Here is a 15,145-nt window from a genome sequence, read left to right as displayed (position 1 = left end):
CTTTGTGCTATGGAACAAATACCCTGTAAAATCTGTAGCCTCAGATTAATTTTAATGTATCACTTTGCATTTGTTGCTAGGAAACAAGACACTGTGAACGTCAGGTGGTTAAGTCAATATGTTGAATGTTGTAAGCCAGTTAATCCACTTGGCACTGGCATATGGTTGGTTTTATGCTTAAAAGCAACAAAACATGAAAAGGAAACAGAAACTTGTAGGTGGATCTGACTGAGAGGCACACTTCAGACACCTCCCCCCTCGTTTACTCAATACCTCCTCAACAACACAAACTCCAAATGGCTCCTAAAACCTGCAGTGCCTATTAGGCCGTGCATAGCAATTGCAACCCGTCCAGTCTGTCTGTGATGGATGTAAAAGGTCTGAAGCTCCAAGTCCATATGAAGTGAGCATCTTCAATGTGTTTAGAATAATGAAGTAATACTAAGGTCACTTCTGAATAATATTTTTGTCTTTTTTTGTTTGTTTGTATGAACGATCCATTGGTCACTTAGACCCCTGTGTAAAAATAAAAGAATCCTCAAGGCATGAAAACATCAGTAATCTGTAATCTGCAGGATGCTTCCCCTGTCTGGGAAAATATTTGCCACAATTTGCCCCAAGCAAATTCTTCTTGGTCACTCAAGGCTAAGAAAAAAATTCAGATTGTAAGAATTGTAATAGTCTCTTTCTCGATCTCAAAATCAATCAATCTCTCTCTCTCTCTCTCTCTCTCTCTCTCTCTCTCTCTCTCTCTCTCTCCATCTCTGCCAGCAAACTACCACTACCATTCTGGTGGCAAATATAAAAGTGCAGAATATATGGACCACAAGGCCGAGCATACACCGCTAACAATGGTACGTCTGCCTGACCATGCTGCTTGGGAGTCTCTGGTACAGGCTTTTTAATATTTATTCTACAATATAAATGTAGGTATAACCTATTATATAAACCATCTTAGAACTTAAATCTTCATGTACAAAAAGACTAAGAATATCTAATAATAACTAGTGCAGTGCGTCAGGGTTTTTTTGTTTGTTTTGAAAGAATAACTAGGTAATATATGAAACTAGTTTCACACTCTCTGGTTGGTAAAAGAGATGCTGGATGAGCTACAGTAAAGGCAGCCTTTTACCAAGTTACCACTGGTCAACCATCAAAAGCCTTTCTTCCATGCAAAGCAAAGGTCCAAATCACTTTGCTTGTGCTCAGTATCACACAGTAACACTGCCCTCAAAAACTGTGGCTTCTGAAACAACAAACGGTCCCAGAATGCTAAGTTTTGCTTCAAGTGATTCTGGGCCGTGTGGGGCAGCAAGCACTTGTCTGCAGTCCGTACTTCCCACCACGTGGACTTGCCAGCATCCCTGGTAAAGACAAGGCTAGGGTAGTAGGTAAAGCACAATGTTTTACAATTAAAGGGCGCTTCACTGGTCAGCACAAGAAATAAGTACAGGAGCCTGTGGCATTTCTTTTGGCTGTCCATCATGGGTGAGCGGAGTTGACCTCTGACCTCTGTAAAACAAAAGGGGAAAAATCACTTATTGAGGGTCTACAATCTGAGATAAGCAAGGACAATGGGTGATAAGAATGTTCCAGTGTCATACTCAACAGTAATTAATAGTTACTACTCAGTCAATTAAATCTGGTTTTGTCCTTAGAATTTGACTTTGCTCCTTTCTTTTCCTTTTCTGAAGAGTTATCCACTGCCCCTCCCCATACCCCCTAACAATGTACTTCCTTGTTACTCTCCAAAGCTAAGGCCTTCCATTCTGTAGAAATAAAAACCTGAAAGACAGAGCTGAGCAACTCCTTAGGGCATGGAAAACTTTCAGCCAAGAGTGATGTTCTGTGGGAACACCTTCCTCTTAATTCATGGGGATTTTAAATGACACTTTTCTGTTCTTGGTGTGCCCAAAGAGGAAACTCTCCTATTTTGATTTGTAGTCTCCAGGCCAATTTCTTTCTTCTTTCTTTCTTTCTTCTTTCTTTCTTTCTTCTTTCTTTCTTTCTTTCTCTCTCCCCTCTCTCTCTCTCTCCTCTCTCTCTCTCTCTCTCTCTCTCTCTCTCTCTCTCTCTCTCTCTCTCTCTCTCTCTCTCTCTCTTTTTCTCTCTCTCTTTCTTTCTTTCGTTTTTTGAGACAGGGTTTCTCTGTGTAGTTTTGGTGCCTGTCCTGGATCTCGCTCTGTAGACCAGGCTAGACTCGAACTCACAGAGATTCGCCTGGCTCTGCCTTCCGAGTGCTGGGATTAAAGGTGTGTACCACCACTGTCTGGCTCCAGGCCCATTTCTTAGGGTAGATAATATACCTAATTTAAAACTTCAGTTCTCCTGAAGAGAAAGAGACTCACACTGAACAATAACCGCAACAAGAAGAACAAAAATAAACAAAAAGAGGCAGTGCAAACCTTCCATGACATCTCACAGGAGCATGGAGAGAGACTCTCAGTGACGAAATCTAGCACTGACACTGTGTTTTAAACGGCAAAAATATCCAGCCCAATACTTGGGCCAAAATCAGTACACAGAGGGACAACTCCTGACTAGAAAACTCAGGAAAATGTCCACTATTTGGATTGAATCTGTGCCAAAATACAGCTGATTTTTCACAATTGTGTAGGTTTAGTAGTAAAAAATACAGTTCCTGGTTATAAAAATCCTATTCAAAATTTGTGGTATTTTCAGCTAAGTTTCTCAACCTAAGAAGCCAGGGGTGAACCAACAAACCTGTCGTGCCCAGACTAGCACACTCAGGCTGCCCCTGGTCTGGCCCACACTGCACAACATACCACCGAAAACAGCTGAAGTGACAGCAGTGTTTCCACAGGTTTCTCCTTCCAATAAATTTTCAATAAACAAAAGTGGCAATTTTAAGATGTAGCAAATGCCTGCTTTATAATTATACCCACATTCCTCTTGATGTCCAAAAAAGAAGATAATTCTGATATATGGAACACTTGAAGAATACAAGACGCTAAGGATTTTAGAAAAAGAAAACATACTTTAGCAATCGCTGCTGTTTTTTCTAATGGGAAGGCATAGAAAAGTCGTCCACATAGTCTTTTCTATGCCTACACAGCCAGGCAGCCATACATTCACCTACTGGTAGAGGAGCAGCCACCTAAGCCACAAGGAACGAGACCAATGTTTTGTTTTCAAAATAAAGCAGGAGGAGACATAACATCAGCAGATATGGTTACAAGTAAATATGCCCCTAGTCTCAGGACAATGTACACAGGTGCCTGAGGCATGCAAGCTGCAGCAGTGAGGGATCTGAGAGAGGGGACTAACCGCAGGGACAAGAAGGAGGACCAGCAGTTCACCTGGGGATGCACAAAGGCAAGTACGGCCCAGCTGGGAGGGGACCAGCATTTCCATGAGTGCGAAGCAAGGCTGTGGAGGGCAGGGCAGGCTTGCTGACAGTGGAAAGGCCTCCTTGGGTTTTCTGCTGGTGCAAGTGATAAGCCACAGAAGGGTAGCTGGCAGGACAATGATGCACAGCTGTGTGCAGAAGAGAATGCTGGCAGCAGTGAGGTGCCTGTAGTCTTTTCTGAGCCCTTTATTATGATTCCCACTGAGGTGCAAGTGGAGAAGCAACATCTCTTTCACAGGCTTAGCAGACCTCCCAGCAATGTCTGTCAGCCCTCAGTCCCCAGCAGGAAGCTGCAGTACACAAGTGGAAAGGACTGTGGCTTCCTGGAGACATCGGAGGCTGCTGTGAGGGAGCACCAGAATTAACAAGTAAAGGGCCAAGAGGAGACAGAGCTGCCACCAGGGCCTTGTGGTCATGACTCCCACTGTGATGGATTCTTATCCCTCTAGAACTGTAAGTCCACATAAACCCTTCCTTCTAGAACCCAACTTCTAGAAGTTGTCTTGGTCATGGAGTTTTACCACGGCAACAGAAAATTAACAAATATAGCCACTCACTCCCAATTTACACAAAACAAATGCTGGGAGTGAGAGAGGGTAATTATCATGCTCAGGATACTGTATTGTCCTCCCTTCACACCTCTGCTTCAAGAGCTGACTCAGAATGTGTAGATGATACTGCTTCTCTACTCATAGGAACTTCATAGAAGTAAAGCTTAGTCACAGGATACTACAGCACTCAAGATAAAATACTTGGTTGCCATTTTCTCTCATGTTTACCACACTGTTAATTCACATACATACTTTGCAACAACTCATCTAAATAAGGGTGCCCTTGAACTCAGTATGAAAGCCAGAAGGTGGCGTGTAAAATGCAATCACTTCTGAAATGGTTGGCTGGTTTCCACACTGCTTCCTTCACTCCTGTTGGACCACTCACCTGTGCACATTCTCCATGGCTGCAACCTCAGCCAGTGCAGCGAGGCTGAAGAATGCAGACACAGCAGGCATTTCTGGAGTAGTGCTCCGTGGCTCCTCAACCGTATTGTGTGGGCAATCATCACCGCAGTATGTCTCGGTTACTTTAGGGAGACTCCTCTGCAGTTGCTCCTTTGGTTTGTCATCTGAAACAAAGGAGAAATCCATCACAGGAGGAACAGTCAGAGCAGGGTACTGAGGAGCACTGTGCCAGACAGTGTGGAGAGTTCTCTTTCCTGTCTGTGTCTGCTACCCTCTGAGTAGCAGAGCTGACACCCTCTCTTCCTCCAAGGTAACAAAGCACTCTCATTAAACTCGATGGCAACTTCCTACTGTTGACGCCGTCCTAACCCTGAATGAAGAAAAGGTGTGTTTTATTCACAAAGAATGGTTCAGCGTTGGGGTGAGAAGGAAAAAAGTGAACTGTGATCGAAATAAAACCCAATAGACTTCTGTGATGGTTATGCCTTCTCAAGAAGCTATAGCATATACTGTCACAGTAATGTGGGCTTAGGGTCTAATGCAATTCTAACAGGTAGAATAGACTGAGCTCCCATATTGTGGCTTTGTTCAAAAGACCTAATGGAACAAAGACAAAGGACTTTGTGGTACCTATAAAAAGACAAAGGAGAACACTTTCTGCATTATGCAAACATTGTAGGAGCGAGAATTTTTAATATTATTCAAATATAGAAAACAACTGATAAAAGATAGGACTGTCATAATTAGGACATAAAAGTGGCATGGTGTTTTCCTATGTAAAAAGGGAGTCTCTCCTAAAATTTCTCTTTTCATACAAATGAGAATGAAAGTTACACATGAAAAGTAGAAAGACCATTTGGGAAAAGGGAACCAGTTGGGGTTTGAGGTAGGGTGATGGGAGCTGAATATGATCAAAGCACATTATAGACATGGATAAAAATGTCATCCATGGCACCTACTATTTTATACAACAAAATATGAGCTAATCAATAATAAAGAAAACAAAAGTTGCCTATCAGAATCTAGATCAGAAAGTGAGGAGAGGAAGGACTTGTTGGACCAACATTGAGGCATTGGTCTTCACTCTGACCTCCCAGACACAGAATTCCACCTCTTCAAAGTTTCCCTCTGCTGTGAAACTAGAACTTGAGGTCTGTCTCATAGTTCTAAGAATTATGTAAAAATATAAGACACGAGAAAAGTGCAAACTTAACAATTGCCTTCTATTTCTTTTTTAATTAATTTATTTTTATTTTATGTGCATTGGTGTTTTGCCTGCATGTATGTTTGTTGAGGGTGTCGAGTCCCCTGGAACTGGAGTTACAGGCAGTTGTGAGCCACCATATGGGTACTGGGACTTGAACCTAGGTCCTCTCAAAGAGCAGTAGGTGCTCTTAGCCATTGAGCCATAACTCCAGGCCCGTCCTCTACTTCTAACTCAGCAAGTAATTCATCTGCATAAACACTGATATTAACCCAAATCAGATCAAATGGAATTCCAGACCTGCTAGGAAGCAACAACTAAGATCACTCTGCATAGCTAGCATGGTGCTCCAAGATTTTCAGGAGATGTTCAGTCACCATTATTAGTGAAATTATTATGGCAACTCCACATAGTTAAAAGGGAGGTTTATTTTGTGGGGTAACTTAAAGTGAAGGGATAGGTATCAGGGTCTGGGAAAGGTGTGGCGCAGTCCGGCGGTGTTCTCTGGAGAACTCTGCTCGGTCTACCTCCAGCATCCAGGGTCCAGGAACCAAGAGGGCTGGCACATCCGGATCTTGGGTCTTCAGGGTCCTCTCTCAGCCCCGCCTTGTAGGCGTGACCATTACCAAAGTCTCAATGCGGGTCGGAACTTCCAGGTCAAAGCTGGAATGGCTACCCACTACACACCATCCTACCCTTTACTTTGAGCCTTTCAGAAAATTCTGTTATAGAAATCACTGGAAACAACAAATAGATCACAAGCTACGACAGGAAGTGGGTAATTTTACTGTCTGTTTAGACCAGAAAACAAGACTTCCAGACACATTCTCGGGCTCCCCTAGTGGATTGAATCAGCCCTATAGAAAGTTTTAAATATATTTTCAGGTTCCCCAATTCATTGCTTTGAATATCTAATAATCCAGCTTGTACTGACATGAATAGAACACCACGAAGTTACACAGACTCGTCTAGTAGCTTTCAAAATCTAGGCTCTTCTGGAATTTACTTAATCAAGACTGTTTGGGGAGCGGGGCATGCTGAGGAAAAGCAGCCAATACTCCAAAAGATTACCTCTCCTTTCTAGGGATTTAGACACACTTGGAGAAACAGCTATGGCTTTAGAGCATGAAGTAGAGCACGTGTGGAGGCCAATAAAAAGATGCAGAACAGACAGGGTTTTCATTGAGAAACGGGACTTGGCTTATAAACACTTGCTGGCCAATGCAGCCACGGTGGATACCTGCTGGCTCTCATAACCTTGACCTAAAGATCTCCTTACCCAAGGTACCTCCTGCTGGTGAAACTCGGCCATCTGCAGTCCTGACAAGGTGTGTGATCTTTGTTTTCCTTGCTTTTCTCTTTTGGCTGCCCACCAAAGGTTCTTGCATTGCTGCTGGCTCTGCAGTGTTGGGAATGGACAGGGCATTTTTAACCTTATAAGCAGGCTCTGTGGTGTTTTTGTCTTCTGAAAATATGGCTGAAATAAGATAAACGCATAGTTATACATAAAACCACAAAGCATCAGCACCATTCTGGAAAAGACGTATTTCTACCTACCTGACCCATCTGAATAGAGAATTTACACTCAAGAGTTTTCAAAACATTGACAGAAAAAAGAAATGAAACATTCCCACAATTTGTTTACTACTTATTTATATGTTCTTCCAATTTGCACAGGATTCAGATACATCCCCTCATCTCTCTTTTATGGTGCGAAGTATTACAGCCAGGATATCACATCTGACCAGCAAGCATTCCACCACTGAGCTACACCCCCAGCTACCTCTTATCCTGTCAACTATTTTTGGCAGGCTTGGGTGGGGTAGACGTGTTAATGTATGCAAACCATTCACCTATATCCCAAGAGATCACAAGTCCTGAGTTCTTTTGGGCCAGTTGAGTTGGACAGAGTACTAACAGTAGTTTCTTGTCATTTGAAGACACAGGGATTAAATATGTGCTTCTTAAATGCACATTTACAGTTGGGACATTCACCTTTAAGTACGAGACTGGCCTGAGCAGGAAAGAAAACTGAGAGGCTTACACTTTTCTCATGCATACTGATTTCTCAGTGAGGATAGGACAGACATTGGTGGAATCAGCATACAAATGAAATCTGAATTCTAGGACAGAGTGAACAAGCTTAATGAGATAATTGAATGAAGCACAGTTCATGGGGAGACTGAGTTTTGACACTGTAATTGCAAAACCAATAAATCACTTAATAACACAGGACTGAATTTTCTGACTCTTGCATTCAGAGTAATGAAGGTGCATGTCATTAAAGGTTTCTTCTTTAGTTTTGATTACATGGGAATACTTGTCTTGCACACTTACTTCCTTAGGCATTCCTCCTTCCTATCCCCTCATTTTGAAATAAAAAAAGAAACAAGTAAACATTAAGAGGTAAATATACTATGGGACTGGAGAGATGGCTCAGCTCTTAAGCTCAATGGCCACTCTTCCTGAGGACCCAGGTTGGAATCCTAGCACCCATGTGGTAGATGACAAACACTCAGTAACTCCAGTTTCAGGGAATTCAATACTGTCTTTGGGCCTTGGTGAGCATTAGGCACACATGGGATACATAGACATACATGCAGGTAAAACACCCACATACATAGATAGATTTAAAAAACAAAAGCAATCAAGTTTCATGACTGGGACTTTTTTTTTTCCCAAAGGCCAGTGGCTGGCCTAAAAGTTTTGGGCAGGAAAAATGTTAAATGTTTCAATGGCCATTCAGTCTCCTAAAGGTAGGCATAGAAATCATTTCTGATAAAGAAAAGGGAAGACTAGGTCAGGAAATCAAGATTTGACATGACAAAATCTATGAAAACCAAACAAAGAGTATAAATTGGACGATGGATTTGCGGGTAAGCACTGACTTTGTTAAATTATGTTGGCGCACACCTTTAATCCCAGCACTTGGGAGGCAGAAGCAGGCAGATCTCTGGATTTGAGGCCAGACTGGTCTACAGAGTGGGTTCCAGGACAGAAAGGGCTACACTGAGAAACCCTGTCTCGAAAAAACCAACCAACCAACCAACCAACCAAACAAACAAACAAAAGAACCCCTAAAATACAGTATAAAAATAAAGAGCAAGATAAAGAGGAAAATTCTGCTAAGAATAGCTCCCGGTATGAGAAATATACTCACTGATATAAATATTCCTATAAGTCTAATTGAAAAATTTATTCTAGATTTTTAGAGATTTTAGATGTAGCCTTGTGAAAGGAAGACTACAACTTATTAAGATATTTTGCTGTGTAAATCATGGTCCCTCACCTCTGACAGATACCTGAAATGAAGAGGTTGACTCACACTCCAGACACATGGGAAATCCCTCCAATTATATTGAAATACAGAATGGGCTTCTCTTTGCCCTTGTATCAATATCTCAGTATTGCAACACCATCACTGTGAGGGCACAGGCTTAAGGCAGCAATTACTGATTTATCAACACCCCAAAATACCTATTAAGCAATGCTGCTAAGCACTATTTCAAGCACAGAATCCACAATCAGAAAAAAGCCTTCTTATGATTTTAGACCTAGCTCAGGCTCAAGGATGAAATAGTTTCAATGCTAGGCACTCAGGCTCAGATTATTGGTTCTTCGCTTCTTAGCATTGACAATGGTAATAGATATTTAACATTAAAAAAATAATGTTTTTTTAAATAAAGCTCTAATTTAAAAAACACTATAATTTGGTTAGAAATATCTCAAAGAAGTTTAATGACTATATAACCTTAAAACTCAAAGCCTCAGTCAAGTTTAAGGAAGTCAAACCTGAATTTACAATGAACATCAAATAATGTCTCTGATGCATATTCATAAGCTTCAGCTTTGTTGCTTTCTGATCCAGATCCCTCACCTGTCACTAGCTGGAGGGAACTCTGCTCACCTCTTTACTGGTGGACCATTCCCAAAAGCACACTAATTTTACTTTTCTACTTCTTTTTGAAAAAAAAAAAAAAATCTAGATCTTGTGATAAGAATGGCAAAGCACAGTTCCAAAGGTGAAAAGTTCACTGTACAGGGAAAAGAGCCACGGAAAAGAAAAGGGCACGCAGTTCGTGAGAAGTCATCTGACTTCCAGACTATACGGTATCAGAAACGACAGCCACAGGCCCCAAGATTCTCCTCATGAACTGCAGTTTGCTAACTGTGGGACCATGCAAGGATGTGAATTGGGCTAGATTAGCTCAAAAGACACTCTGACCTAAAAGGATGGTTTTGCCACATAGTCTACAATAAGGGTTCTGCCAGGGAAAAATAAGCCTTTTAGTCAGCTCCAGGCTCTCAAGTGGGAAGGACACTTGTGCATTAGCACTGTTTTCCTTGATTTTCACTGATGAGCATGGAAGTAATTACATTCTACTAAGTAGTTGCTGTTTTTAAAAGTCTCTTCCAGATGACCTGGTAGAGACACATTAGAAACCAAAGGCAGGGCTGCTAAAGGACCGGGGATGGGAGGAGAATTCGGTCCACAGGCAGACAGGAGGAGGAAGTCAAAGAAAGGGCATCAGCAGCACTCAATTGTAGATGTCAGCCTATTAGGGGAAGGTAAAGAAATAACAAGTTACAGACTAGGTGAACGGGAAGTTTGTGTCACCTATGGGAAGTCTGTGTCAGCGCCCCAGAGTGAAGTTACACTGCTTACCCAGAAGTTTCATCTAAACCTACTATCAGATCTGAAGTAATTATGAGCCCCGTGGATCATTCAAACTTGACAAAGGTATGGAATAAGATGATGTTGGAGAGTTACAGAGCAGAGTCTTGAGGGGTTTGCCTCATGCTTTCACCTGGGATTAAATCCAGAAAATCCAGCCATGTATCATGGCCTATGCAAAGGGTCAGCCCTCAGGGAGAATCTCTAAGATAAAGAACTGAGGCAGGTAAGGGAGAGTCAATAAATAGTCGTCTATGACAAAACAGTATACAGCCACACCAATCCAAAGCAAAACAAGTAAGAGGCAAGGCATGTGGGGCACAAAATAAGACAGCTCAGGGAGAAATCAAGCCCCTCTTCCCCTACCCAAACAAATGGAAATGTGAGAAAAGAAAAGGCTTGACATCCAACAGCATATTAGTTATTTCTCTTTGGGCTTTTAACTGAACACACAAAATTACTCAAGCACACTGGAACAAGTCCACAGGGCTAGTTTTCACACTCGACAATAACCACAGCACACGTGAAGTGCATCATCTGAGGGTGATAATGCCAGCTTACTCCTGGAGCCACATTAGGACCATGGCAGTAAGAGACTGCTTTGTTTTCCAAACTACTCCCCAAATGTGGAGAGGAATCTTTGGGAAAACAGCGCTGCACTTGGACTGCACCCCAGGAGGCTATTAGAATCAGGAATTTACATTCCAACTGGGAAAGTCAAAGTTGCATTGAAATCATTATGGCTGCATTTGAAATCTCATTGCCTTTGGTTGGTCTCCCCTGAACTAAAACAAGTCAGATGCCCAATGAACTAAAGAAGAGAGAATGGAATGAAGGAGCCAGATCTGGGAGATCTATGATCCTGGGAGACTGCTGGAGTTACAGAGCAACAGTTCCAAACTTAGGGAAAGAGACCAAGTTAGGCTGGATAGATGGATCACGTCTGAAGAGCTACCTATACAAATAGGCAGCCCCTCTCACTCCTGTAATTGTATAACACACTGCAAAGAAACTACTCTGATGGAGGTTTGCAGTGTAGCCCTGGCTGACTTGGTACTTATTATATAGTCCAAGCTGCCCCCAAAAAGTTCAAGGCAATCCTCCCACCTTACTCTCCTGAATGCTGGGATTAGTGAATCAAATGAGGGCTAAGTCGACACATCTGCCTGGAAAAATGGAACAGTAATGGCCAAAGTGCTTAAGTAGAGAGAATCCTGGTTTCTTCCCTCTTTAATGCTTGGTTTATCTTCAATATTTTATCAGGTGTTTGGGGCTGATAAACCCTCCTTAATTCAATGGAGTTACTATCAAAATTTAATAATAACAAAAAAAAAATAATAATAATAATAAACAAAAGCCCTCTAAGTGTCACTAAGTATTAACTAACATCATACCATCGTTGTTGAATTAAACACCTTTATTCACCACATTCAATGGATATACAAACAGTGGCCAGGGTAGGTCTTCTCAATTGACCAGAAAACTCTTGCCATTTCTAGGCTCCCCCTCTTTTTGATATATGCTAAAAGTACCCTGTACTGTGGTTTCATCCCATGCCTTTCTATAGTTACAACCTGCAAAGCGAAGTTTAAGAAGCAGTGATATGGCCATAGGTGTAAGAAAGGATGAGATAAGGGCCTGGATAGTTCATAGAGTTCCCACAGGAACAAAAAACCTATTGGGGGACTGCATGAAAGTAAATAACCAAAACAAGTCAACTTAAGTTACTAGGAATTTTCTGATGCACGAATTGATTTCTGTTTTTCTGGTCATGTAAAATGAATTTGCACTCCATTGTAAGTAAAAGATACACACGTTTCAGAGCATGGCCTCCAACGTTTCGTTCAATATACATCAATAATATATAAGTAATTAAGTGTCATCAATAACAACTCTACTTCTACTAAACCCTGGGGACTGCATAGCCTACTCAAAATGGATTGCCTTTTCTACCTCTGTCCAAGGCACAGCATTAGAGCTGCTGGTATTGCTGCTTCTAGTATCACAGCACCCATAAGACACCAGAGGAAAGCTGTCATGTGTTAAGTGGGACATGGAACTTAAAGTTTATGTATTACTATGTATGTCACTCCCAAGCCCTGTACATGAATTACATGTGTTTTGTACAAATATAGAGTAAATTATAGTGAGGGCAAGCAATTTGTCCTACCAAAAAAGTGCTAATTAGTGGCAGGTCTGAGAACATGGATCTCCTAATTTGTGGCAAGTGAGTTTTCCACTTCACTCTATACATGCACTCTGCACTTCTGTAGGGTCAAAACATATTGAAAACAACATCATTTCATGTGATGAGTAACATGAGCTCAGACACCTTCCGATTCCTCTGACAGTTCATTAGTGCCTTATTATTATGAAATCTGTGTAGAAGATATTTTTAAAATGCACAAGAAGAGATGTTTCAGTTAGGGAATATTAGGATTTAATGTTGGAAATAGTATAATTCATATTTTATTTTTGCCTGCACTTATGCTGAAATAGTATTCCATTTAATTGTGAATGTAAAATAATGGGTCAGAAAGCAGATGCCATGCTGGAATTTTAGAAAATGTAAAATGACAAAAGCAGATGTGGTTTACTTAATATGGTTCCTATCAAAACAGTTTGATTACCGAATTAGACTTTAATATTTTGGACAAATATTTTAAAAGGTGTGATTCTGCTAAGTGATTTAGGCCAAATATGAAATTTGGTCACCTGCTCCCTCAGCCCCCTTATAGCAAAGGAAAAAAGTATATTTGGGAGTTATGGGAGATATGGGCTTGGGAGGCTGATGAGATGAGTCAGTGGGTAAGAATGTTTGCTGTGCAAGCATGAGGATCTTAGTTTGAAAGGCTATGTGCACCCGTAACCCCAGTGCTGTGTAAGACAGAGACATGAAGGTCACTGGGACGGGCTGGCTGCCAGTCTAGCTCCAGATTCTCTGAGAGACCCTGTCTGAAAGGTGGAGAGTGTTGGAGAAGGACACCTGCCGCCCTCTGAGAGCACTCAGCACATGCAGGCACAAGTGTATATGCCCCATCCTCCATGGGTGAACACACACACTATTGGATGGGGGAGGGGTTGGATTCAATCAAGTACCCATTCTAGACTTAAGCAAATTCCTGGGTAGCCTAGAATATGCAATGTAGCTCAGGCTATCAAACTTGTAGTAATCCTACTTCTGCCTCCTGAGTGTTGGATTACAGAGGCGCACTGTAATACGTGACTCAATTTATTCATTTGTATTATGTGGTTTACTATGTATAGGTCCAAATTTGTTGATACAAAGAGAATAAAACTTTTATATAGCTCTTTAACTGGAATATTTCAAATTTATCACTAACTTTTCGAATGAAGTAGCTTTCTTTTTCTTTTTAGAGATAAGGTTTCATGTAGGCCAGCTGGGACTCAAACTCCCTGCACAGCTGAGGGTAACATTTAACTCCCTCCTAAGCTCTACCTCTCAAGGACAGAGATGCACTAACACACTTCAGCTCTAGTGAAGTAACTTACAACTAATCAGTAAAAATGTTAAGTCTTAAAATATCTACAATGAACATATTGTGTGTCTCGGGGGCGGGGGGTCAGGTGGAGGGAGAAAAGGAAGGCACTTTAACTCACATTAAACTAGCACCCACCTAAGAGTTCAGTTATGACTGCAATTACAGTTATATATAAGTTGGGTGTGGGAAATGTAAAAATGACATCTGTACTAGTATTTATGACTAGTTTGACTATACATATGCCTCAGGTGAATTCTGTTTAAACATACTTAGAGGTACTTGAAAATGGGCGAAGGATACCAGTTAGGTCAGAAATTATTTCTGTTAGCCTGCCATGCTCAACTAGCCAAAGGACCCTCCACTTTTCAGTCCTGACTCCTATGCTACTGAACCATAGACACAAAGGGTTAATGTGACTTGAAGGCTGCAAATCTCCTTTTAGCAAACTAAATGCCACACAAAACATTGTCTGATGATTAGCAGCAAAAGTTTTGATTTAAAATAAAAATAATCTCAATGTGAACACACATATCTAATGTGGGTTGAACTGACATAGATTTTGAATTTTTTAAAGACTATAAAATTATTCCATTTTTAGCTGAGACCACGTATAATTAAATAATACACTGTTTCTTTTACCTTCTGTAGGGTGAATGGAATCCAAGAAGAACTGCTTGTGTGACCATTTATCCCCACTTCCTAAAACAAGGACAGAAAAGGAAAGAACAATGAAGTTCTACTCTCAGCACAGATCTACACAGCACTGAACATAGCTATGACCAAGTGACTTGAACATGAAACAACATGCACATCAAACAATTTAATTTCAATTATTTTATTCTCAAAACTATTTGCCAACTAAACAAATGACACTACAGAAGATATGGATAAAAATAAGCAAATTATCCAAATTATCTCTTTTGTGAAATATGTTAGCTAATATCTCAACTTTAATCAAGACAATTTAAAGACCAATAAAAGGAAATAACAAAAGCTGATATTTTATCTACATTATAATGTTTACTCACTAGAAGCAGAAGAAAGCAGATCATCAACATGTAATGCCAGAAGTTGATGTGGAGATGAAACCAATTTAAGTAAAGACTGCAGGTACAGGAACATATAAGCACATACATCCATACACAATGCGTGAAAGCCTCAGTACAGAGCCTAACATGCTGCACATGTGGCCATGCAAGTAGGGTGCGAATAAGCCTCAGGTGAGCAGGTTTATGGTAGCTGTGACACTGACATGCAGGACACCTAGGAGAGCCTGCCTCCAAGGTCACACGGCTGTACTGAGCCAGATGTGAGGACTTATCTTTTGTGTGTAAGAATGGAAGTCTTGAGTTATGAGAATAGAAATCTTAAGATGAACCCCGAAGAGGTTCAAGGGTCCATCAAGCCCACAATATCAATGGATGTTCAGAGAAG

General features: G+C 41.1%; 1 protein-coding gene across 8 annotated transcripts in view; it reads right to left on the bottom strand.

Annotated features, from left to right (window-relative positions):
• Positions 1 to 1,385: 1,385 nt before the first annotated feature.
• Positions 1,386 to 15,145, bottom strand: part of Bbx (BBX high mobility group box domain containing) — a 137,578-nt gene continuing 123,818 nt past the window's right edge. For 7 of the 8 annotated variants that reach the window (XM_059277325.1, XM_059277320.1, XM_059277319.1 and 4 more), the window contains 4 exons: positions 14,351 to 14,410; positions 6,813 to 7,010; positions 4,310 to 4,493; positions 1,386 to 1,512 (listed from right to left, as the gene is read on the bottom strand). In XM_059277325.1, the coding sequence (XP_059133308.1) occupies positions 1,425 to 1,512; positions 4,310 to 4,493; positions 6,813 to 7,010; positions 14,351 to 14,410 (530 nt within the window). In that variant the 3' untranslated portion in view covers positions 1,386 to 1,424. The remainder of the gene's footprint in view (positions 1,513 to 4,309; positions 4,494 to 6,812; positions 7,011 to 14,350; positions 14,411 to 15,145) is intronic. The other variant, XM_059277321.1, reaches the window with a different exon arrangement.

The sequence above is a fragment of the Peromyscus eremicus genome, chromosome 12 (assembly GCF_949786415.1).
Source record: "Peromyscus eremicus chromosome 12, PerEre_H2_v1, whole genome shotgun sequence".
Lineage (NCBI taxonomy): Eukaryota > Metazoa > Chordata > Mammalia > Rodentia > Cricetidae > Peromyscus > Peromyscus eremicus.
The sequence above is the reverse complement of the archived record's forward strand: the minus strand, read 5'-3'. Positions and strand labels throughout refer to the sequence as shown.